The 26784-nt window shown below is 36.1% G+C and overlaps 1 protein-coding gene across 2 annotated transcripts in view; it reads right to left on the reverse strand.

The window, feature by feature from the left end:
- Nucleotides 1-21106, reverse strand: part of brsk2a (BR serine/threonine kinase 2a) — a 231149-nt gene extending 210043 nt beyond the window's left edge. For both annotated transcript variants that reach the window (XM_065292269.1, XM_065292268.1), the window contains exon 1: nucleotides 20737-21106. In XM_065292269.1, the coding sequence (XP_065148341.1) occupies nucleotides 20737-20830 (94 nt within the window). In that variant the 5' untranslated portion in view covers nucleotides 20831-21106. The remainder of the gene's footprint in view (nucleotides 1-20736) is intronic.
- Nucleotides 21107-26784: the final 5678 nt, after the last annotated feature.

Here is a 26784-nt window from a genome sequence, read left to right on the forward strand (position 1 = left end):
TTGGCGTGCAACCCCCTTGTGTTGGGTGCATCTCTTTGCGGCCCACCAAAAGGGATTGTATGACATAAAACAAACTTAAATTCGAACATATTAAACAAAACATATTACAATACAGTGATGTTGGTTAGTAGCGGTTTACTTACACAGAATTTATGAAAAATTAAAGAGGACATATGATGAAATTCTGACTTGTGAAAAGTGCTATAATTGGGTCCCCATTGCTTGTATCAACCTAGAAAATGTGAAAAAGATCAACCCAGTAACTTAGTTTTGGTAAACCATTACCTGCAAGCATGTGAAAAATAGCTCATTGAAATTTGGCTCCCCTTGTGATGACAGAAGAGAATAACACCGCCCCTTAATCTGCACTATCCAACCACGGCACTGCCATTTAGTGCAGAGATCAGCTCATTTGCATTTTAAAGGACACACCCAAAAACGGCAAATTTTTGCTCACACCTACAAAAAGGCAATTTTAACATGATATAATAAATTATCTATATGGGATTTTGAGCTAGAACTTCACATACGTATTCTGGTGACATCAAAGATTTATTTGACATCTTAAAAAAGTCTTGTGAAATGTCCCTTAAGTCTCATCTTAGAAATTTCTCCTAAGATAAAGAGTCAGAAATCTCACAAATGGGTGATTCTCGCAAAATTAGACTTATAAGGGGTCATGAAACATTTTGATAAAAAGTAAATGCAGAGTAAGAGTATCAAAATAAGAAGCGCACAGTTACAAACATCTCTTCATGTACTATTTTGCACATGATTTCAAATGACATCATACATGCACTATTTTGTTGTTTTTTTCCACATTTAAGGGGAAGATTTTCATTACCGCAACGTGTTCATGACTGGATTTGGGTTATTTGACATGGAAATATGTATAATTAAAAAATCTAAAAAAATAAAAGTCTTCAGTGCATGTTATACTATAAACATTTACAGTAAAGAAACATGTGGTATTTGGTGATCATTGGTAAATGTAGAGACAATAATAAGGAATATAAAAGTGTTTCCATAACAATTTTCTCATCCTCCGCAACAATTTTCAATCATTGTTTAAGACCTCAAGGAACTAACATTTAAAAAAAAAATTTGTTGGAAGGGACATAATTGACTGCTCAATATGGCTACCAGGTAAGCAGTTCTTATTTTTTCTCTCCAGATAAAAGTAAACATTTTGTTTGTCATAGTACCTAGACAGCTTTTTAGTTCTCATTACCAAAACATGAGTTTGTAAATGTATATATTTAATGTAATATCATGTTGCAGTAATAATTTTTGATAATGATAATCTAAAAAATGTAAATAATTCTATAGGAAATATTTTTTAAATCCTCTAAAAATAATGGTTATAGTAAGTTCAGACCTTAATCTTATATGTGCAAAATAAATTGGCTTCGAGGGCTTTTTTAAAAAAAAATCAGAGCTGGACACCTTCTAAGTCTGGATGTCGTGAGAATCACCCAAATGTCTCTATTAGAGATTTGGAAAAGATCTCAACAATCTCATAATCTGTCTGAGGTCAGATTTACCAAGTCTGCAATCAAAAGTCAATATTATTGAAAACCTTTAGTGATAGACCGATATATCGGCCGGCCGATTTTTTTCCGGCATTATTACAGACAGAGTGCTGGAAGCCGCAAGCGATTGCAGGTCATGTGACTAAAAACAAACGACGTTTCCATGACAACATCGAAAGCTCGGTCTAACAGCTGATCATACGCACAGAGTGTATAATTCTACGTTTATATCTTCAGTTTAATTCAATACATTATTTTATTTTTAAATTGAATTCATTAAACTGAAAAGTAACTTGCATTACTTTTTTTAAAAAATTACTCAAATATTAATGTGTACATTTATAAAGTAATGTGTTACTTTACTCGTTACTTTAGAAAAGTAATATTATTACGTAATGCGCGAGACTTGTAACATTTGGCATCATCATTGTGTCATTTTAATGATGTAAATTGAGTGAGCAAAAGCAGTATCGGCTCCAAATATCGGCTCAAGAAAATCGGCAGCCTGTATCGGTCATTGGCTAAGGCTGATGAAACATAAATCGGTATTGGCATTTGCACTGAAAAATCCATATCGGTCGACCCCTAAAAACCTTGATATGAAATCAAACATTTCTCATCAAAATTAAATACAAGCACAAATTATTTTATCTGTAGTCTTGTACAATTTACATTGATGTTACAGCTCTACACATTTAAAAAAAAAAAAAATGCTGGGTTATTGTCAACCTAACATTGGGTCAAAAGTGGACGAACCCAACCGCTCATTTCAATTAATCCAGAAAATGCTTATATTTGACCCAACCGTGGGTTAAAACAACCCAGCATGTTAAATTACAACCCAACGAGTTGGGGTCGTCCCTTTTGTTTGGTTTGTACATGTGGGGTCGGTTTTCTGGACAGGGTTTATCCTAGTCTCAGACTAAAATGCACGTTTAAGCTACCTTAATTTAAAAACACTATTACAATTACACTAATATAATTAACCCCTTGATGTCTTAAACATTTTTTCCTCAGCAATATTAGGAGAAACAAGTTGATATTTCATCAAAACACAACTAAAACTCAAATCTCCTGAGAAATGAAAGAGCAATACAATTTCCTCTTGGTTTCAATGCGGGAGCAGCTACCAAAAACTCATATATAATCGAAAAGATTGGCATACAATGCGGTTTATAATTGCAGCTATTTTGGACAAAATTCTTATTTTTATAATAGAACTGTGATGTGTACATTGCACATATTTTAAGGACCGAGAAAGCACGCTAAAACCCCCTCACTCGTAAACTTAAGAGCGGTCTTTAAGTATATTTCTTGCTATCAGCAGCGCTACAACCTTAAGTTGTTTATGGCGGTCGCAAATGCATCAATATGTATAATACCTCCTTCTATCGGTTTTGTAGCAGCCATTGGTTTTTACAGCATATATAAATGTTACTGAGAGCAGTAAAGGCTTGTGAGGGCACTCATGGGGTTTACTAGAAGAGTGAAGGTGATTATCGGGCCCCTAGCAGCCGTGGAGGACGGAGCCAGTCGATTAAAACTCTCAGCCCTTCGCAATAAATCTTAGCCGTCCTCGGGGACAATATTAATGAATGTGTGGAAACAGGTGGATACCTTTCTTTTCTCAAAGGCTCTTTGCTGGTTTTCATTGTAAATTTCACTGGCGTTGCAGAAAATGTTGCGGAGGGTTTGCAGATGCACGACAAAGCGAAAAACATCACATGGGCTACTAGTTTACACTTTCAATTGCTTATAATACACAAGGCCGGCCTACCAGAGGTCAAATGTCATGAAAGGTGATTTATGCATGGGACATCATGCGTTATTTTTTTTCCTTCCCAGATCTATTCACTTCAACACAATACCCCTTGTGTATTGCGGTGAAAATACAGAAATCAGTGGAATCAAGCGGCTAAATGTCTGTAAGTTTTTCACAACCATATAACTCATGTAATAAAAATATACTCTGATTGGCTATAATGAATATTACACGCCTTTTGAAAACGATTTATTTTATAGCATAATTAAAGAGCAATGCAATACTGCACTTTTATAGTAATGCTTCCTACTGTAGATGAACATATGTGACCCTTGAGATTTATACATAATCTAAAAGCTAAATAAATAAGGAAAGAGAATTAATTGGTCAAGATACAACTACTTGAAAATCTGTAATCTGAATTTTAAATATTTATGATATTTAGGGGGTGTAAATCTGACAGTTCATTGCAATACGATACAGTATATACTGTATTATTTCAGTCAGCGATGCAATATTTGCCTGTGCATCGAACATTTCTTTGATGCAATTAGGTTTCGATTCGATTATTTGTTGGTACTTTAATATTACGTGCATAGTTAAGCAGTTACATTTAACTCACGAATGCGACCAAAATATATAACATGAACATTTAAAGGGACACTTTACACATTTGCATAAAGCTTTATATAGTCAGAACCCCAGTCATGGTTTTTAATGGTCATGCATAATTTTCTCAGTTGCCGCTGACACAGGAGAAATACAGATTTCAGTGTTGCACTTCCTTCTTTCAATGATGTAAAAATCATCATTTTGCATCATTGAAAGAAGGAAGTCCAATATCTTTGTTGAGGGGGTGAGACTACAAACACCCCTTTTCTCGGTCAAATAGGCACCAAATTCTAAATGTATGTTACATTTCGACTACAAACATGACACACTTTCGATAAAGATGAATGTTTCTACACGTGAAATGCTCTTTTAATGAAACTCTTTAAAAAAGGCATAATCTCTTAGTTTTACAACAACAAACTAAGAAAAAAAATACACTTTTACAATAAAGAAAAAAAAAAATATTAGGGAACAAATGTCACAATGTCTTTAGTGGTTCAGCTGGTGCGGACAAATGTTTTCTGCCAATCTGTTTGTCCAATCCACTTTCCAAATACGAAATATTTCCAAACCCACGTTTTGCGTCTGATAGCAGTCAAAGCGTCTTCTTTCGCTGTGTTTTCTCTGCAACAACCGCTTTGTTGCTACATTGCATTCACTTGCTGACACTAACACACAAAAATAAGTGAAAATGTGCGCTTTGGCGAAAATGCGTAGATGGACGTTACGTCAAGGAATGTGAGAGTCAAAATAAAAATACCTTATAACGATATTTTGTGCGTGGCATCAATGCATCGTATCGTTAGAAATTTAATCGATGCATCAATCCATATCAATGTATTGTTACAAACCTAACTAAATTATTACAAATTTACAAAATATCATCGTCAGACATATCGCCAATAGCGGGCTTTCATGACGATAGTCATAAGGCGATGGTTGTTATTATTAAATCATAGTTTCACATTAACATGCGCATTGCATGCTTTTCCTCGCATGAAAGGATTTATGGGCTTCACTTCACTTCAGAGCTTGTAACACGGATCAAGTCCAGTTGGGTGCGAGAAGGAATCTGCGCGTCTTGGACTCTTGACTTTGTTTATACTCGCGCTTTGGTCCGCAACGCGAGCCTCCGCTGATCCGTTGTTCCCGCTCCCTGGCACGCACAAAGTTTTTGAGCGCCTGGGCTTTAATGACGTGCTCGGATTAATGGCATCAGTTTTAAGAAGGTTACGGTCATGACACTGGGGCTGTTTACACTTGGTATTAAAATGTGTTTTCATCGATTGGATCACAAGTGGACGAGAGAGACACATTACGTTTACACCTGGTATTTAAATCCGTCTCTTTTGTCCACTTTCGACCGCATCTGTCCTGAATACTGTGAGGGGGTGGTCTGTGAGACGGTGGGCGAGTCTCTCTGCTGTCATTCAAACGCGAGCAGGAGTAATTATGAGTTTATATGGATGCAAACTAATATTATGTCGAAGTCCGCTGCTTGTTTAGCAAGTATACATGCTGCACAGTGTTTTGTACGTTTATATGTTGGAGCTTTCTCTGAATTTTCAGCGCAATTGATGAAATAGGATCGCGCAACTTTCACGCTTTCAAAACGAAACTACGGAGAACACCCCGCAGTAGTTTTATCAATGAAAGGCTAAAAATAGCGCTGTTCACCGTATGTTCACGCCAGAAGTCAGAAAAAGACGTAAAATTAGTGTTTAATACCTCTGTTTAGATAAATGGGCGGAGAGAAGGCGGTTGCGTGTGGCTGTTCGAACACATTCAACCACATTGCGTTCCGCAACTCCAAAGCGATCCGATCGAAAGTGGTTTCGACTACCTCTGGATGTAGTTGAAAGTGGTCGAAAGTGGACGAGCTCAAAACGTTTTGAACACCGTTTACACCTGGCATTAACGTCGTCCACTTGTGATCCGATCGACGAAAACGCATGTTAATGCCAAGTGTAAAGAGCCTCAGTGTTGCCCTTGCTTTTTTTGTCCACCAATCAAGTGACTTGTCATAAATGAGTCAAAAATGAACAAATAAATAAATGAGTAAACTACTGCCCCGCCCCCTGATACTATTGTGTATCTGTGATCTCACAGGCTGAGGATAGAATGATCTCAAAATGGGGCCTATTGCCCAACACTATCCTAATGATTTTTGGCATAAAAAATCAAGAATTTTGACCCAAACAATGTATTGTTGGTTATTGCTACAAAAACACCCATGCGATTCATGACTGAATTTGTTGCCCAGGGTCACAAATACTAAACATTAGGGCTGGGACAACGCGTCGACGTTATCGACGACGTCGACAGAAAAAATACGTTGACGCAAAATATGCGCGTCGATTCTTCAGACCCAAAAAGGCGGCGCCGTAGAATAGTAGCAACGCGAGTGGCTCCAGTCCACGCCGGTTTCACACAGCAAGTGTGAGTAGTACGTGCGGCGCGTGTTTTTTTCACAGACTAGAACAGCACGAAAACAATGTGGATTAAACAAATCAAGTTTTAAAAGTTATACTGACCATCAAAAGGCACATTGAAGAGGTTTTGCTCATAAATGCATGTAAAATAAAGTAATTTGAACTTGAGATTTTTATACTGTTACTAAACTGCACAGTATGCACTGCAAACGCTTTATTGAATGCTACCTCTGTCTAAGAATGCATTATTTTGCACTTTGCATAGTCTTTTTTATTTTGAAATTTTAAGAGCAATGAACATATATTGAAATGTTTACATTCAGATATGTAAATCAACATGTATAAATTGCTATTAGTTAATTAATGGGGAGATAACCGAGAATCGAATCGAAGTCGAATCGGACTGATAAAATGAATCGTTAGATTAATCGATGCATCGAAAAATATCGCTAGATTAATCGTTTAAAAAATAATCGTTTATCCCAGCCCTACTAAACATTATTCGCATTTAAAAACCTCATAATTTGAGTCATTTGGGTTTTAGTTCATATCTGTAAGTTTTGAAGTCTATTATGCTAGTGTACACCTAAATCTTTACTATAAACTTTAAGCAGATGTAAAAAAAAAGTTTGAATATGACTTTCTTTCCTGAGTTGAACACAAACATAATTTAGCAAAATTAAAATGTTTTTGAAATGTCACTATGTTTCCCTGTAAAATGGCCTAAGAAATAACTTAAAAAGGAAGTCATATACAATGTATCAATTATAAAACCACACTCCAGAAGGTGCTGGATTATTTTCAACCAAGCATTGGGTCTAAAAGGGGCGAACCCAATTCAACCCAAAATGCTGGGCTGTTTTAACCCATTATTGAGTTTTCTGGGTTAATTTAACACAATGGCTGGGTTTGTCACATTTTTGACAACACTGGGATGAAAATAACCCAGGATTATTAAGAGTTCATCGTTGTCCACAAAAAACTTGAGATGCCTCACTCCAGAAAGTCTGTCAATGCACAAAAAATAGCATTTGAAACGCCTCATGCGACATCCCATCCTGTTACACTCCATATACAACAGAAATCTCACCAGAGAGTCTTAACAGAAACAGTCCAACAGTTTTTAGATCCCATTAACATTTACACAGCAAGTCTGTCAATACCAGAGGGAAAGTAAAGTTCAGTATAGTTCAGCTCACAGACTCCATTAAAGACCCATCATCATCGTGACATTTATTCTTTGACTTACTGAAGAATATTCACTGCCGCTGTTTGTACGGCAAAGGTGTTGACCCTTTAAACCAACAAAAACACGAATACATCGAGAACTAAAATCGCATGAGAGCCATCAAATCAGATACAGCAGCGCACAGTACGTGCATATGCACCACACAAAGCGTTTGACCAAAATGACAAATCAAAGGTTGAAGGGTGAAGAGCTGTTAAAAGTACTTCAGGTTCATTTTACGCACCTCTATTTAGCAATTGCCTCTTATCAGTGAAAAATAAAAAAGCCCAAACTAAAAGGCAAACATAATGGCCACTGATATGACATCACATGATGTATGACATCTACGCAGGTTAGATGAGATGTATGAGCATAAGGGTGATTTATATGTCTGCGCTGAACATATACCATAGCCTCTACGCACATCAGGCATCATTGTTCATGTTGGCACGCGATTACACATGCAGATCTCTAGTAGGCAGCGGCCGTCCATGGGCATGTTGTGTTACACTATTGTATAAACACAATATATCAAGGCAAAAGCCGAAGATGAGGCAGCTTGTTGTGTACGTTGTTGGAGAAGCATCAGCAGTGATGGAGGCAAACAGACAGTGAACTTTGTTGAAGCTTGAGTTGTTAAAGGAGTACTTCATCCAAAAATGGTCCCCATTGACTTGACCATAGTAATTTTCATTCCTACTATGAAAAGTCTGTTTTGGGGTGGACTACTTCTTTAAAAATCACTTCTTAAATTGATCCATCTTTCTTTTTACCATCACAAACAAAAATGCATGAGGAAATGCGACGCAGATTTTTCTTTACCTAAGGGAGGGGTTCTAGTGGACCAATAACAGCACTTGTGGTACGCCTAGAATTGACGCATTTTACCGTTTTGGAAAGGTCCAGGCCAGACTACGCCATAGGGTACGACGTAGGGAACGACGTAGGGAACGCATCTATGGTCGGATTAAGCAGAATGTAAGCGAATGTATTTGTATTATTATATGATTTTTGACAGAGGTGGCATTTAGCAGCTTTTGCATCAGAGCTCTTCATATATTTGTATTCATTTTCCAAGATTCCTTGCAGATTTTGATTTTGATTTAAGCTACGTTTACACGGAAACGATCTGAAGAGAAAACGCAAAAGTGGCATTTCATTATCACTTTTTATTCAGCGTTTATACAAGCGTTTTGGGGGGGGGGATCTGCGTACATATGGTGATGCAAAAGTGTGTAATATTCGATGTAGTATGCACTCCAGGCGGCTAGGGGGCAATGTGAAGCACTGACACACAATAACACCAAGTCCACGCGCCGGCATGATAGAAGAAATTAATGCACTTTCTCTGATCAGTAAACTAGCAGTGAATATTTCGTACAACTGCTGGAAAGAGTCCCAATATTTATCAGAGCTGCTATGGCAACTTGAAGGTCCGACGTATGGAAAAATCCTGAATTGGCGCATGCGCGTACACGATGAGAGCCACCGTGAGCAGACTTTTGCGTTTTTACCCTTTGGACGGAAACGCAACGGTTTTTAAGATTTCCACTGTGGAGGGGGTTTCACTTTTTTTAAAGCACCATAAACAATGTGGATAAAATATTTTTACGGTTTCACCCTCAAACGTTCTCCAGGGTTCCCTCACCTTCAATTTCAAGGAGCTTTCAAGGACTTTCTAGGTCCAATAACCTCAAATTCAAGGACTTAATGTTGGGACACATTTCAAGTGAGAGCAAGGTTACATTGTGTTACCTTTTAAGATACATTGTTACAGTTCCCTTTCGAGGGAACTTGCGCTGCGTCACTGTGGTGACACTTTGGGGACGCTTCCAGAGGTAAGTGCGTCTGAATGTGTAAATCAAATTCAACCAATGGTGAGGCTTAATGACAAAGACAGGGTGACACGGGCGCCAGGAAGTATATCGCTATCTGAAATATTGTCAAAGACGGCGTTACAGGGACGCAGTAAGTATGGCAAGGGAGACGCAGCGTCTCGTTCCCCTCTCAGGGAACAACAGTTACATACGTAACCGGAGACGTTTTCATGAGTCAAACACAACTATGCAAAAAAACATTTTGGTATGAATCAACATTCGCATAAAGAAGATACAAGCATTTAAAAGCAAACAGTTTAGCACGTGTGCTTAAAAAGTCTAAAAAAAACTTTTAGTTTTAATATCGATTTTTTTCCAGAAAACCTCTTGCACAAAATAGATTCAAGCACTTTCAATGACCTGTATCTATGTATATTTATTTTCAAAAAATTCCCAAGGCCTTGATTTTTTTTCCCAAATTTACAAACTTTCAAGGATTTCAAGGACCCCTGGGAACCCTGGTTCTCATGTAAACAGGACCTTATATCACAAAGTGTTTGTCGTAACGACGAAACCAATAGGAAAGATGGATGTAAAGGGGTTGGGAGAGCTCAGATTGTCATATATGTTTGTGTAATATGATAAAAACATAACACACCACCATTTACTGTTGCTTTTAATTACATCTTTCAACTACAGCAAGCTAGGCAACATCAAATAACAGCAATCCCCATTTTCCTGAACTTCTATCATTTAAGCCTGTTGAAAATTGGTAATTGAGTAAGCAGCCAATTCACACGTGCAATTACTACAATCACGCTAACAAAAACCATTAGATGTTCTCTGACAAGCCAATTGTGGCCTAAATGGCCCTTTTAACAGTGAGATGTAAATGTTTTTTTGTTATATTTTTTTTAGAGGTCGAGAGTTGTGTGTTTTGAAGAGGATGAGTCTTTGTGTGCGTCCATGAGATTGTACCTTTAATTCATGACATCAATGTTTCTTATTTAGACAACTGTGCTCCTTGTGTAATGGTGAGTAAAACACAAAAGCTAGCGAATCTGCAAACATTAGGACTCTTTACCTATCAAGGATAGTGTGGACAACAGGTTTAAAATTTACTGGCGAATCCATGACTCCTAAACCTAAACCAGAAGTTTGCACGTGCAAATGTTTTTTTTTTTAATATTAAATTATTGTAAACTTTATGCACTAGCATGTAGCAGAGGGAAGCTGAATTATGAGAGAGAGAGAGAGAGGTTGTATTAATTGAATGTTATTGTAAGGGAGAGGTCCATGCACCCTACTGAGAAAATCCCATTAGTATCCAGCGAGATTTAATCGCCCTGTATAAAATTATTAAAAACCTCAGTGTATTGGTCTATTCCACACTATTAAAGGTGATCCCCGACATTACGAGTGGACCGCAGGGAAATCCTGTGCCCGTGTTTGCATACGTACACAAAAATGCACATCCCCAGAGCTGAAATGATTAAAACGTGTCCAATCGCAGACAACACATGAGCGTGCTTTCTGCCTTGGGAGTTGCCATGGAAACCCATGTCGCACATTAGCGTGAGTTAGTGACATTGCGATCTATGTTACTCATCGGCGTGTGTGTTATCCAAGCGTCCAAATGAAATGAGAATCGGAGGGACAACACGCTTTTTGTTTAACCAATTGGCTTTTTAACTTTCCTCCGTCCTTAATTGTAATATGTTTATACAGTACAATGAAAAGACTCATATTTTTGTCACACTAAGCTAAATGCTGTCTCAATCGTGTTATGACATCACAGACATGCACATACACTGATTCTTCAAAAAAAACTTTCCCAGACTCATTCAATTATTCATCAGCATCATGCATGATTCAAGTATTTGATTGGGTAAATTTTGTTAGTGTCTATGCTGATTTGTTGATTACACATCATTGCCTTATTTATCTCTTGTGCTATTATAAACTAATTTAAACAAATCAAAACAATGGTTACAGTGTTGCAAAAACAACAAAAAATTAGGTCTATTTTAAATATGACCCAAACTGGTCACACCACATGACAACAAGGGTTGATTTTTTGAAATTGAGATTTATAAATAATCTGAAAGCCGAATAAATAAGCTTTCCATTGATGTATGGTTTGTTAGGATAGACAATATTTGAAAATCTGAGGGTGCAAAGAAAATTATTGAGAAAATCGCCTTTAAAGTTGAAGTCCTTAGCACTGCTTTCACTCACAAAAAAAGTTATGATATCTTTACGGTAGGAAAAAATATCTTTATGAAACATGATCTTTACTTAATATCCTAATGATTTTTGGCATAAAATAAAAATGTAAAATTTTGACACATATTTTTGGCTTTTGCTACAAATATACAGTACCAGCGTGACTTGTAGTGCAGGATCATATATGGTAAAAAAAAGTGGAAATTCTTTAAAAACATTGGCTACTTTGGCATTTTGAAGTTTAGCTCATTCCCCGCCAGTATTTTATGTGATTTTCACAAAAGTTTCATAAAATGTCTCCCAGGAAAAATTTCTTCTAAAATATATAAATATATCCAATAAAAAACAGACCCTCTGCTTTCAAACAAACAAACACACAAAACTGGGAAAAAGTTTCATCCTATCTTCATTTGTTTTTATAACCTCTCAAATATGGTTAGGTTTCTATAAAAATAAAAAAGTAGCAAAAGGTTGAAATTAGGGTTGCATAACGATTAATCGCGATTAATCTGTTGCAGAATAAAGGTTTTTGTTATAATAACATTGTATAAATAAATTAGGGATGCACCGATACCACTTTTTTGGAATACGAGTACGAGTACGAGTACTTGCATTTCAGTACTTGCCGATACCGATACCGAGTACTTAATAAAAAAACAATTTTAATTTACAGGTAACAGCTTTAGTCATATAATTTAACAAAAAACAAAGGACTAGTTTTCCAGTTTGTTGTAAACTCTGCCTCTTTGGACAACACAAGAGGCATTAACCCCTTACACGCTGCTCAAACATAGACATTTCTCAGACCGTGGTATCAATTCCAGGTATCGGGGGACTTTTAACGAGTACTTTAGAAAATGTGGTATCGAGGCCGATACCCGATACCAGTGTCGGTATCGGTGCATCCCTAAATAAAAGTTTTTGTTTAAATCATATATGTGTGTGAACTGTGCATAATAATTATGTATATATATAAATATGCAGACATGCATGTATAATTATAAGAAAAAAATATATTTATATATTAGGTATTTATATTTATATATAATATAAATTATAAATAAATATACAAATGTATATACACATGTAAACATTTCTTAAATATATACATGCATGTGTGTGCATTTATTTATACAAAGTTATTATATACAGTTCACACATATATATGATGTAAACAAAAACATTTATTCCGCTATCGATTAATCACGATTAATCGTTAAGCATCCCTAAAATAAACACACACATGTATATATTTAAGAAATGTTTACATGTGTGTATATACATTTGTATATTTATGTATAATTTATATTATATATAAATATAAATACTTAATATATAAAAAAAAAATATATATATATATATATACATAATTATTATTCACAGTTCACACAAATATATGAAGTAAACATAAACCTTTCTGTAATAGATTAATCGCAATTAATCAGTATGCAACCCTAGCTGAAATAATTGAATTTTTGTAAAGGGATTTTGTTAGAGATCAGATTCAGAATGATTATCAAAACATACATAGAGTTTAAAATTAAAGGGGACAGAGAATGAAAAACCATTTTTACTTTGTCTTTGTTGAATAATGGTAGTCTACCCGCATTCACGAACACACAAAAAGTGCTAGACATGCTAAACATCTCAGTCTCATAGAAATTCCTCTTTTAGAAATGTCAGCCAGAAAACGTCCCAATCTGAAAAACTGATGCTTATGACATCACAGGCATCTCACTGCCCCTCCACTTTAAAATAATTGGCAACATTTTTTGAGCGGCAGCAAAGTCAGCCAATCAGTAATGAGATTGCAAGTTAAGCCAGTAGGGGGAGCCAAATAGGTGCAAAACCACTTGTTTAAAATCCCCCACCCTAATAGAGCTATCTGAGAGAGGTTTTTAGGAAGCTTCTAAGGCATTACAGACCCAAACAAAAACATTTTTGTCTACAAGTCACATCACAAAACAAGGATAAATACCCCATTCTATGTCACCTTTAATGAAATTGTTTTTGCAGTTTTTATAAATTGGGTTAGTGGATAATAGCGGAATTACAGATTACCGTAAAAACTTGTAAGGAAAGCGTCATTGGCAGGGAAATGTTTTCCTTTAAATGACGAGATAACTCATCAATGGCGTGAAAAAAGTTAACTTTCCCAGTCCCTATCTGCTTTTATTATATGAAAAAGCGATTGGAAAATAAAAAAAATTTGCTTAATGTTCCCACTCCCATCCACTTATAATATAGAAAACACTAATCGTGAAAATTTTTTAAGTGTAACCTACTTTTTTCGTTTTTTAGCTTAAAGTTCCCAGTGCCCATCTGCTTTTATTACAAGGAAAATAACGATGGGGAATTGTTATTAAAAACTTTGTCATTTTTGAGCTTGACATTCCCAGTCCTTTTCCACTTTTATTACAGACAAAATGACAATAGTAGCGAAGTTTTAAATAATACTAATTCCCGATCGTTATTTTCCTTGTAATGAAAGCAGATGGACATTATTTTAAAATGTTGATATTTTAAAAAGTTATATGGTTTAGGGAAGAGTTACGCAGTCAGAACATACAACACTATGTGGCCTTTATGTTGTTTATAAAACATACTTGATATAATGTTTTCTCATTGTGTACAAAAACACTGTGTTTGAAGACATTGTGTATGAAGGGACTAGCACAGATCGGTCAACAGCCAACAAAACCAAGAAAACAGAAAGTCTCTGATAGTGTTTAAAACTGAAAAGAAAAATTGAGCGTGTGTTGGCCCCATCAACCTGCAACAATTTCAGTGCTTTTCCAACTGACAGTAAGCCTGACAGTAAAATACCAGCTTTCAAAACGCACAAAACTGAACTCAACATAACCTGCTCAACAAACCATAGCATATAAACCACCTTGCAGACACAATCTGGAATCAGGGACTTACTCTGAAATGCTAAATTGAAAACGATCAAAATACTAAACAATAACTTATTGTTATGCTGCATTCAGACCAGCCGCGATAGAGGCATCAAGCGCGAGTGATTTCAATGTTAAGTCAATGTAAAGACGCGTGTCTGGAGGTCTCGCGGCGCGAATGAGCCGTAGTGCAGCGCAGTAGACGCGATCATTCGCGCATCTAGTTCATGCGAATGGCACGAATTGATCGTTGCTGTGGCAAAAAAATTTGAACTTTGGCGGAAAAACGTGCCACATTAACCAATCAGAAGCTTGCTCTGGTAGTGACGTGCTTACAAAAAGCGAGCAGAGTCGCAGAAGCCCCTCCCATGATGCGATTTTCAGCGTGAATGTCTCGATAATAGAATTTCACGCGCGAATGAAGCGAGTAAACTCAAATGTTCAAGCAGCAAACTAGACGCGAATTTAATGCCTCAAACGCGGCTGGTGTGAACCGACGGTTAGGGTTGCAAAATTCCAGAAATTTTTCATGGGGATTAACGGAAATATATGGGAATTAACCAGAAAATATGGAAATTAATGAGAATAAACTGGAAAATTGAAATAATTGCAGAGTTGCCTAAACAGGGAATATAAATGTAGTAAAAGAAAATCTTTCAGCACAATTTTATTTAAAAATAAACCAAAAAACGTACATACATCCTTCACAAAGGTAATCCACAGGGCACCATTGGGTTATAAAATGTCCGACTTGGACTCACGCAAGAGTTTAGCGTAGTGAGCGTTCATTTATTACAGTTTATAAAGTTTGAAATCTGGATATTTTACAATATCACAACGATTACCTTTATTAACCCTTTGGAGCTGTGTGGATCGCTTGTGTGAAGGATGGATGCAATTTTTTGGACTTCGTTCCCTTATCCTTTCTCCTCTTATAAGCTTGGAAAACAAGGACATTTACTGAAATAACTCCAAAGGGCTCGTCTGAAAGATGATGGACATCTCAAAATGCTTGTGGGTGAGTACATCATGGGTTAACTTTGATATTCGGCTGGAGTTGCGCTTTATACAGAGTTCTATAGACAAATTCAATGGTGTTTTGTTCTTATTGGATCTTGACAGGCTCAGTCCCCATCCATTTTCATTAAACAGACTCCGAAAAGAAATATTGGATTAACTTTTTCTTTTAACCACAATAAAAACAACTGCATAAATGATGTTTTCATTAAACCGTTTTCATCAGTCGAACTGCTACATTCAGACAGATATTGTGTTATTTGCACCGACCAAAACATCAATACATCTGACACTTTACACCCGTTCTCTGTAGCGCAAAGAAAAGAAGGGCCAATCCATTTTGTGTAATCACATTTGAATGTTAACCAGAAGACAGAGTAGTCACCTCCACCGCTTCTCACCACAGGCAACACGAATACAGAGATAAACACATTCATTCAGTGCAGGTCAGAAACGCTTAATTGCTTTTTCGGCATGTGTAAATTTGAAATATTAGAAGGAAGGGCATATCTGGTAAAGAGGTCATAACTGTTTAATAAAGTAAATCCAGTTTGTGTTTATAGAACTGAGAGCAAGCAACGCAAGTGTGCATACTGATACTGACACTCATTACGAAACTGCCTACTTCCATGCTATATAGTATGTGAAAATAAGTATGCAAGGCGAGTAGTATGTCCAAATTCATAGTATTTAAAAAACAGTACAGTCTGGATGTCCAACTTAAATTAAAAAGTGAATATAATACAAAAAAAATGAAATTTAATTGTTTTTGTTAAATAACGCATACGTAAAATATGGTCAAGGTTGCTTTGATTACAAAAAGCATACAGGTCACATGACAATGAAATCAAGGTGGATGCAGTATGTCTGAAATGTATACTGCACCCCACACATACTGTAAAGAATAGTGATTGGTCGTTCATGAACGATTCATTCATTTTGAACAAATCTTTGATATGATTCGAGAGTAACGAGTTGTCTCAGAAGGTGATTCATTGTGTTGTGTTTGAAGTAGAGCTGTCAAAAGATTATTCACGATTAATCGCATACATAATAAAAGTTTGTGTTTGCTAATATATTTGTGCATTTATTGTAGGTAATTATTATATTAGGGATGCACCGATACCACTTTTTTGGAATACGAGTATGAGTACGAGTACTTGCATTTCAGTACTTGCCGATACCGAGTACTTAATAAAAAAACATGATTTAAATTTACAGGTAACAGCTTTAGTCATATAATTTAACAAAAAAACAAAGGACTAGTTTTCCAGTTTGTTGTAAACTCTGCCTCTTTGGACAACACAAGAGGCATTAACCCCTTACACGCCGCTCAAACATAGACATTTCTCAGACCGTGGTATCGATTCCAGGTATCGGGGGACTTTTAACGAGTACTTTAGAAAATGTGGTATCGAGGCCGATACCCGATACCAGTATCGGTGCATCCCTAATATATATATATATATATATATATATATACACACCTACATGTATAAATGTAAGAAAAAATTATACTTTTTTAAATGTATATATAATATAAAATATATAAAAATATAAATATATACACATGTAAATGTTTCTTAAGTACATACATGCATGCGTTTGTACTTTTAAATGCAAAATAATTACACACAGTGCACACACATATATTATGCAAATACAAACTTATTTTGTATGCGATTATTCACGATTAATCGCGATTAATCTTTTGAAAGCCCTAGTTGGAAGGTTTGCGGTTTATTAACTAATTTCTGTATCCAATGTAAGCCTGAATGACTCCAACCCAAAGACCCGAGAGATGAACTAATCAAATCGGTATCTGGTATGGACTGCATAGCCTTGCCTGTTGGAAACAGAAATGACTTAAACCTGAAGACATGTTATCACTGTTTGTATAAGTGGTCATTCTTGAGAAATGTGAAATAACACGTAATCCTGATTAAATGAACAAAATGAAAGAAATTTCTCGAAAAAAAATTTGTCCATTTTGATGAACGAGATTCAAAGATCTGAATCGTTAAAATGATCCGAACTTCCCAATACTAAACATACTGCAAAAAGGTACATACAATAAAGCAAACAATTTCAGACACAGCAATAGAGGAGTTAGAGAATGTGCATTCCCACAATGCAATGCACTTGACCTGGCCTTCCATTTCCAGTATTACAACTATTATTTATTTTTCATATTTACCACCACATACATATCCTTAAATAATTTATGATGCTATCTAGAATATGCTTTTGCTCTCTGATATAGATTAAAATATACAGTATTAAAGCTCGAACACGTGGTGTAATCTGTACTATAGTATTCAATTTCAAACAGCTCTATGTCAGCCATGAATGTTAATACAGCTCCAACCATTACACACACAAACATTTATTCCTTTAATCATACATGTGTGCACATTCTCACGCACGCTAAACACACTTGCATACACCACTTAAGACTCAAAGTAAACACTGGTTGTTCACTTAAGCCAAGCAGATAGACAGATGTTGAGATCTGCTACCAGAAAATGTTGGACAAGTAAATCAAGCACAAACTGGAACTGAATCTCCAACTATCAAATTCACAAAAACCCCAACAAAGCTGGAATTGTTCCAGCAACATTTAGCTAAGTCCTTCTCAGTATAAACAAATGTAATGCTTTGAATGTATTTGCAACCATGACGCTTTTAGCACTCAAACATCACAATCCTGGATCTAGGGCTGCATAACAACTAATCGCAACTAATCGTTTGCAGAATAAAAGTTTTTGTTTACATTATATAATGTATGTGTGTGTCCTGTGTATAATAATTATGTATATAAATACACACATGCATGTATAATTTAAGAAATATTTGAGTTTTTATATTTATATATAATTTATATATTATATTTTATTCTGCAAACGATTAGTTGCGATTAATCGTAATGCAGCCCTACCTGGATCCTGAAGCAGTTTTGATTCTTTGGTTACTCTGTACGTTAATTTAGTTGTAAAGAAACTCCTGCAACTTCTTCCTAATAAACTTCAAAGGTCTAACCGATGTCCATCTTGCATCGCCTTCGGAAAATTAAGGCCTAGCATAATGATTCATAAAGTGAATGACTCAGGACGCAAGGCTTCAAAAAAAGTCCTTACTGTGAAACATAATGTCACTCACGTTGGTTCAAATAACAAGTACTGTATAATTCAGACAGTCCACACTGATCCAGAGTGATTAGTCACATGACCTAAACGGTGCAAGTGATTGGTTCAAAAACACCAATGGTTCCCATGAGCAAAAGCGGCGGATCCAATGGTCGACTGCCAATGACCTGATCAGTAATGCTAACAGATATCGCTCCATGCATTACAGAACTTCTCGAGTAACCAAGTCTGGAGAAACTTCCTAGAAACCAACAGTTGTTTTTCACTTAAAAAAAAAAACTTGGCAGTCCAAAATTCCTTGTCCGACTTCCTTTCGCTCCCTCTCTCACTCCTACAAGGCATCGTCCATGTGAAAGAGCTTTGTGAGCCAATAAGGGATTACAAACATGCTTAAAGCGCACGTGTGTGCGTGTCGGACCTTAATCGCATAATGAATATGGCATTGGACAGGCAGATTAGCACGTCAGGTAGGAGAACCATTTTTAACAAGAACCTTTAAGTTCTTTGAGGAACCAAAAATGGTTCTTCTATAGCATCGCTGTGAACCTTTTAAGCACCTTAATTTTTAAAAGAGTTGAATTCACATTTAATAAGATGCAAATGTGGGCGTCGTGCTGAGATGATCAGGTAGACAGGTGGTATGAAGAACACAGACACAAAGGAAAGAGGTAGTTGACATCCTACTGTGTGATCTATGAGGAACAAACTCCATCCCGTAGCTTTTGCATGTGAATCGGAATTACGGATGGATGAAAAACTTAATTGAATAAACAAGGTGTCTGTAGTGACTCAAATTGTATTTAGAGACTTAATGTAAGTCACACGTGTCTGCAGATAAGACTTTGTTAAAAATAATTTCCTTTTTCTGAATAGTTCTGTAATGATTTTAATCAGCTGTCATCAAGGTGACTTGTATGGATGTATGAATTCATCACGTGAACTATAAACATATATGTTCTACTAACCATAATGTGTCCAATTCGTAAAAAATTATTTGATCATTTTTGAAGAAAATATTTCACTTGCAAAGTGTGCCGGTGCTATTAGTTTCAGATGCCACTTGGTTTGATATTTTATCAAATTATATTCATTAAACATCGCTTGGGCACCCAAACGTTTGAGGGCACTGAGTTAAATACTAGTAAATTAAAAAAATCAATCAATAAACGTTCTAATTTTGGCTCAGATCTAACATGATTAGATAGCAAAGACCAAAAACCAACACAATCATCTCAAAACACACAAGCTCAGCTCAGCAGCCGCGGGTGGAGGGACCATAAGAATACAACCACTGCTGTAATCATTCGGGGACGGCAGATGGTCCGAAACATGGTCCGAAACGGCAGTAAAGTGTTACATCACAGAGACGGGGTGCTTTCTGATGCCCCAGATGTTCCAAGCACATGGTGCAATTCAGATTAAGAGAAATGCCAAACATTATTTAAAAATATGCTTTAAATAAATAACTAAATAAAATATAGCATATGCATTAACTATAAATATGCAATTTAAAAATGTGCATGCAGTCCAGCCATGCATTTTTATATGTAAGGTGAATACAGGAAGAATGAGACATTTGACATTGAGATGCTTATACAGTCAACCTAAATTCATCCTATATATAAAAATGCAGAACATGACAGGATTGTATGTGTGTGTGTGGGTATACAGTAAATTTTTTGCATATTTAAAAAATATCCACGTAACTAATATTTTCACTGATCTTGCTTGGGTAAGGTACCATACACCTGCTTTCATGCATAGCAACATGAACAGATGCAGGTCTAAATCATGGTAATATTCAATCCTTAGCTAAAAGTTAGTTGCAGAAATGTGCATCAAAAACTCAACTGGACAAGTTCACGTGCACGAGATGTGCAACACACCCCGGCTGAAGGTTGCAGGGACAATTTGTTGCAATGTTACACAGATCCATGCACCTGTGAGAGACAGCTTTACAACACCACATGCACATCAATACACAATCAATACACAACTTCACTCACGCCGATTTGTTTCTATTGACGTTATGTGGTAAAATCCAGTTTAATGCGTAAAAGCACAAACCTGTCTGTCCTTTTCCGAGAGTCTTTTCTAAGCGATAGGGTCCCACGTAATTGGCATGTGGGGCTGTGCTGTTTTCTTTTCCAGACAATGACATTTTTCCCGTCTAAACACACTTCGCGGCGTTGCAGTTTACTGGGATCCAGCAATCCTCTTATAGCTGCGCTGCGCTCGAGGATGCGCTTTACTCCAAAATCTAGATGTCTTTCTCTCGGGCACCCGTAAGAGCCAAAGTTTGTTGCTGAGGTGGGAAGGGGGTATTTTAACGTGTCCTTATCATGGAGTGAGCCAGGCGGCTTAATATCCGACGGGCATCGCGAGGACCTGCGCGGCTCGTGTCCGCCTGTGCGGCTGCTGTCTGCGGAGTGGCCGGTCTTCCAGTTCAATCCGAGCTACTACGGCGAAGGTGTCGTCATTAATATTCATGAGATTGAGCGTCTGCTATTGGAGAGTTTCATAGTTACGTCAGGACTGAGCGAATTGTTATCCAGAGACTCTTATTATTATTATTATTATTATTAATTTAAATAAGAAATATATTACGGGGAAAATGTGAATCCGGGTAGACAGAATAGTAGGAATAAAAAATAGACTCGAGTAAAATTGTTTGAATCTTTTTAAAATTGTTATTATTTAATGTTTGTGGCTAATAAAACAGCGAAAGTTGTGGAAATTAAATTACATTTACTGTCATTTATGTATTTAAACTTTAATTAAACCAAATTATTAAAATATGAAACATGGTTATAATACGCCTTGTTCCTTTTATGACACTAATTTTCAACAAACTTTCAAGGGGCTACAAGATAACTGAAAATGATATAAAATAAGACAAAACAATAATTAAAATGAAAACTTTTAAGGTATTTTTAACGAATGTACAGTACATTTTATTGGGAAGAAAATGTAAGGATCTTAAATAGCCAAAAAGGTTAAGATCCACTTTTCATGTAAAGTACATTCACGAAAGGTACCAGTACTTCTCTACTGGAAGTTAATCAGGTGACGTCAGTACAAGCTAGTTAATATTGAAACCTAAAGCCTTTGTCGTAGTAGGATTGGTAATTTAGTGGATGGGGGCGGGTCCTGAGGCGCTTAATAATGATTGACGGGTAAACGCGCCAAACAGCAACTGTGTCTGTGTACCGCAACCACAGGTCGCGTTTGATGGGTTCAGCTTGTTCCCTGTGAGAAATTAAGCGATGTTTATTTGACTATATATAAGATATTACAATATAAACTGTTATATACGAAAAAAAAACATTTAATTAACTTATAAAATATTTTATTATACAGTATATTGCATCAATAAACTGCATAATATTCACTTTTTTTATGAACACAGGCTCTTATCTGTTATCTTCTCATAGCAGTTGCAGTGCTGTGTTCACTGAGCAGTGTGTGTTATCCAGAAGCTTCATTTCACAACCTGCTGATCTCAGACCTGTGTGGGAGAAAACAGGTGCTAGAGGGCCATCAGCCAATAACACGCCTCCCCAAGTGTGACAACACCCTACTTCATAAAGACCACCAGCAAATGTGCCAGAGGGAATCCGGCTGTGTATGACGGTGAGAAGATGTGGATGTTAAATACTACACGTATTAAATGGCAAAACGCATGCTTTGGTGTAACTCTATACCTCTAATATTACATATAGAGGTACTTCATTGGCCTGCGTTATGTAATTTAAGAGCCATAGTAGTAACAAAGACCTGTGTGAAACAAAATATGAGGAACAAAAACAGTTCCTGCTGGTTGTCCTCAAGAGAAATCTTGACATTTTCCATCGGATCGGCTTTTCAGACCAGAACAAAACTGTTGCGATGTTCAGTTTCAATCAGATTGATTTCTATAGCACTTTTTATAATTTGGTTCAGGGGTAAGGGGTCGTGGCAAAAGTTTGATCGTTGCACAATAACAGCGCTCAACAGGGCCCTCTCATTGAAGCCATGAGGAACATCTGTACACGTTGTGTCTTTTCAAGATACGTCCCTTTATCCCCTGCTTACTGTGAAATTAATCAGGAGGCGCAGCGAGCAACCGACCATTCACTGTTTACATGCTGACATGTACAAACCGAATAAACTCGGTAAATAGCATCCGTATTGTTTACAATCATCTGCGTGAGGGGAACAGGGCGAGACGTGAACATTATTTAGATGTATGCTAATGAGATGCTGATGTACATATCAGATAAAGGTGTGAAACTGCGAGAATGGTTTGTAGATTTGAAAGGAAGGAAATGAATTAGCAAGGTGCTACATGGGAATGCCCGCTAAAGGTCTTATGTGCTAATCTCTCGCTCTCTACCGTTTTAATCTTCGATGAATCTGTGTTATAGGAGTGAGACAGGTACGATATGATGTTGTTATCAAATGTTATACTATCTTACGAACAGTTGCTATTATTTCCCGTCTGTGAATTGAGCTCATGATGTTTTGGACCATACATTGTAATCTGGTGGGGAAGCAGGTTTGAAACGTTAGCATTCTTTTAACTCATTGATTTATTGGCTAAATATCGCATATTAACAGCAGTAAATGCAGATTTTCAACAGTAGCTTCATTTCTTTAAAACTTGATAATGGAAACGCGTAAATTTCGCAAAACTCCCATATATCACAAAAAGTTTTTACGCTCGCATGAGGTGGTTTTTCAGGCAATTCGGAAAATGTGTATTTCGCAAAAGTGCAATAGAAACTGTTTATTTGCATTTTCAGATCACCTGATGCAAGTAAGTCACAATTAATTATTATTTGAATATGAGGAGGTATACATGTACTAAAACCTCCTAGAAACACCTACGTTGTGGAAACACAGCTACAATCGCATGACAATGTGTACCTATTTTCCAATGTCGCTAATACGTAAGATATCACTTTTAAACGCAAGAATCTTTTTTTGGATGATACTTTTAAGTCTCTTTCAATTAAAAATAATGTCTAGTGCGGTGGATGTGATTTTAGTAAACCTACCAACATCAGTTGACGTGATTTTTGAAATGACTTAACGCAGGAGGAAAAACTATGTTTCAGTCGCATATCATCAATTAATGAAAATGCCGTCATTTCGCAATACACTTTTTTCGTCATTTAGAAAATAACGCTAAAGTTTTGCGCAAATCTGCAATGGAAACGCAGCTACAATCGCATGACAATGTGTACCTATTTTACAAAGTCGCTAATTCGTAAGATATAATTTTTATACGCAATAGTCTTTTTTTAGATGATACTTTTAAGTCTCCTTTAGTTAAAAATAATGTCTAGTGCGGTGAATGTGATTTTAGTAAACCTACCAACATATCAGTCGACGTGATGTTTGAACTGACTTATCGCGAGAGGAAAAACGAAGTTTCAGTCGCATATCATCGATTAATGAAAATGCTGTCATTTTGCAATTGTCTTTTTTGACATTTAGAAAACAACGCTAAAGTTTTGACAAATCTGCAATGGAAACGCAGCTACAATCGCATGATAATGTATACCTATTTTACAAAGTCGTTAATTCGTAAGATATCACTTTTAAACGCAATAATCTTTTTTGTATGATACTTTTTAGTCTCCTTCATTTAAAAATTATGTTTAGGGCAGAGGATGTGATTTTAGGAAACCTACCAACATCAGTCGATGTGATGTTTGAAATACTTATCATGAGAGGAAAAACTATGTTTCAGTCGCATATCATCAATTAATGAAAATGCCATCATTTCACAATAGTCTTTTTTCGACATTTAGAAAATAACGCTAAAGTTTTGCGCAAATCTGCAATGGAAACGCAGCTAAAATCTCATGACAATATGTACCTATTTTACAATGTCGCTAATACGTAAGATATCACTTTTAAACGCAATAATCTTTTTTTTGGATGATACTTTTAAGTCTCCTTTAATTAAAATGCCGTCATTTCACAATAGTCTTTTTTCGACATTTAGAAAATAACGGTAAAGTTTTGCGCAAATCTGCAATGGAAACGCAGCTAAAATCTCATCTCATCTCATCTAATTCATAAGATCTCATTTTTATACGTTTTAATATGATCTGTTTTCGTCCCAGTGACGTTGAGGTTGGCGTGAAGTTTTTATTTATGCTTTTTTCGGATAATCATAAGTTTTTGTACAATTCACATACAAAATTGCCACCACGTAAATTCTGTAAATTTTTCCCGTCAGGACAGATTTTCACTGTGCAGCAAAAAACATCAAAAAATGTTTCAGGTATAATTAATTGTTTTGATTGTTGCCTCTTTTACTTTTAAAAGTAGTTAGCTATACTTTACCATACTAGCACAACGCAGTTAAAACATTAAGACTAAGCAGACAATATTTCATTTTAATAAATAGTTATCAAATTGCACTTTAACAAATTTCTGCAGTTTTCACACCATTATTACTGTAAAATAAAGTAGTAGAATCTGTATACAGCATGTTGCTGTAGATCTGCAATGGATGCATTTTAATAGTGGGAAATTTTTACAGTAAATGTTTTTTCTGTGAATACAGTCATTCTGAGCGGGATTTTTTCAGGTGTATTAATGCAAACTATTCATTTTTTAAATCAAAACGGCAACATTACTAATTTTTTCATTTTTTTCATTGAGATGCACTGCGTTTATTACTGTAATACAATTTACAGTATTTAATGTTAACGGTGACATACTGTAAATATTCTACAGCAACTTACTTACAGCAATGCGCTGTACATTTCACAGTTTTCATTTTTCAGTGAACTGTATAAAGTTCAAACATTAATTGTTTTTAGATGATTTATAGTTGACTCTTCATATTTTGATATATCGTAAATAAAGTATTTAACTCTTTATTTACCCTCCAACAATGATATTAAGTATAATAAGATAACAAGATGAATGGGTACCTATAGATGGATAGATTCTGGTAGAGGAAGCTGGTAAAGGACCAGTGTGAACAGCCGGTACGTCTGATTGATTAAAGCAAACAGGGAAGCTCATTATGGTCCATCTGTAGACATTTAGTAGTTGGAGTCAACAGAGATGCTGAGAGTCTATTTTGCTTCATTGCTTATTCTCACAGGTGGCTGGCCGGCCCTGTCTAACACAAAACAAGCACGACGTTGGAAATCAAGACTCGCTATAGTGGTCGCATTGTGCAAATCAAATGTTGTCATTGTTGCTGGTTTGGCTTTGGAAGCACACTTACAGGTAAGATTTTTCCCCTAAAGTGTTCTTTTTAAGGAATAGTTCAGCCAAAAATACAAATCTGGTCACCGTTTACTCAATTTTAAGTCATTTCAAACCCAAATTGCTTTCTTTCTTCTGTGGAACATGAAAGGTTATATTGGCCACTCTTTTAGGATTTGAAAGAAATCCACCTTTTGTGAGGCACAGAAAAAAGTCATGCGAGTTTAAAATGACACGAGGCTGAGAGATGAAACACCTGGACCACAACAATTTTGCCAAACTATAGAAAATGGAAGATAATGGAGAAGAAAAGTAGGAACAACATTTAAGGCCAGCGTGAAAACAAGATGACAGAAGGAAGGGATATTACAGGGTCGTCTTTTGTTTTCAATGTTGTAAAGTCAGACAGATGCACATTAAAACAGTAAAACATAAAAATCACCATTACAAAAATATCATCATAGCATACTGCATCCAATTTGTTTTTCATTCATTTTGCAAACACTGTTTTCCAAAGCGCCTTATTACAAGAGCTAACAAGCGTACTTTTGCCTTAAATATAATATAAAATATCTGTTTGTCTGCATGCATTTTTATTAGCAGAACACTTTGATTCAAAAGGTAATGTAATGTAAGTTTCATGAAGTAAGATTTCCACCGTTCAGGGTTCCGCCCTCACTGAAAGTGCATGTGTATCCGGAGAGATTTCATGTCCCTTTATTAGATTAGTGAACAGAAACCGATTTATGAAGTGTGTCAGTTTCACCGCAGGTTTGTTTATTACCCATTGTTGGTCGGTTTAAGTGAATTTGTGTGTGCAGTAACATATAGACATAATGGACACCGAATGGGCACACATATGACACCTGATATGTTTCTGCTGAGCACCCGGGGCGA

The sequence above is a fragment of the Paramisgurnus dabryanus genome, chromosome 23 (assembly GCF_030506205.2).
Source record: "Paramisgurnus dabryanus chromosome 23, PD_genome_1.1, whole genome shotgun sequence".
Classification (NCBI taxonomy): Eukaryota; Metazoa; Chordata; class Actinopteri; order Cypriniformes; family Cobitidae; genus Paramisgurnus; species Paramisgurnus dabryanus.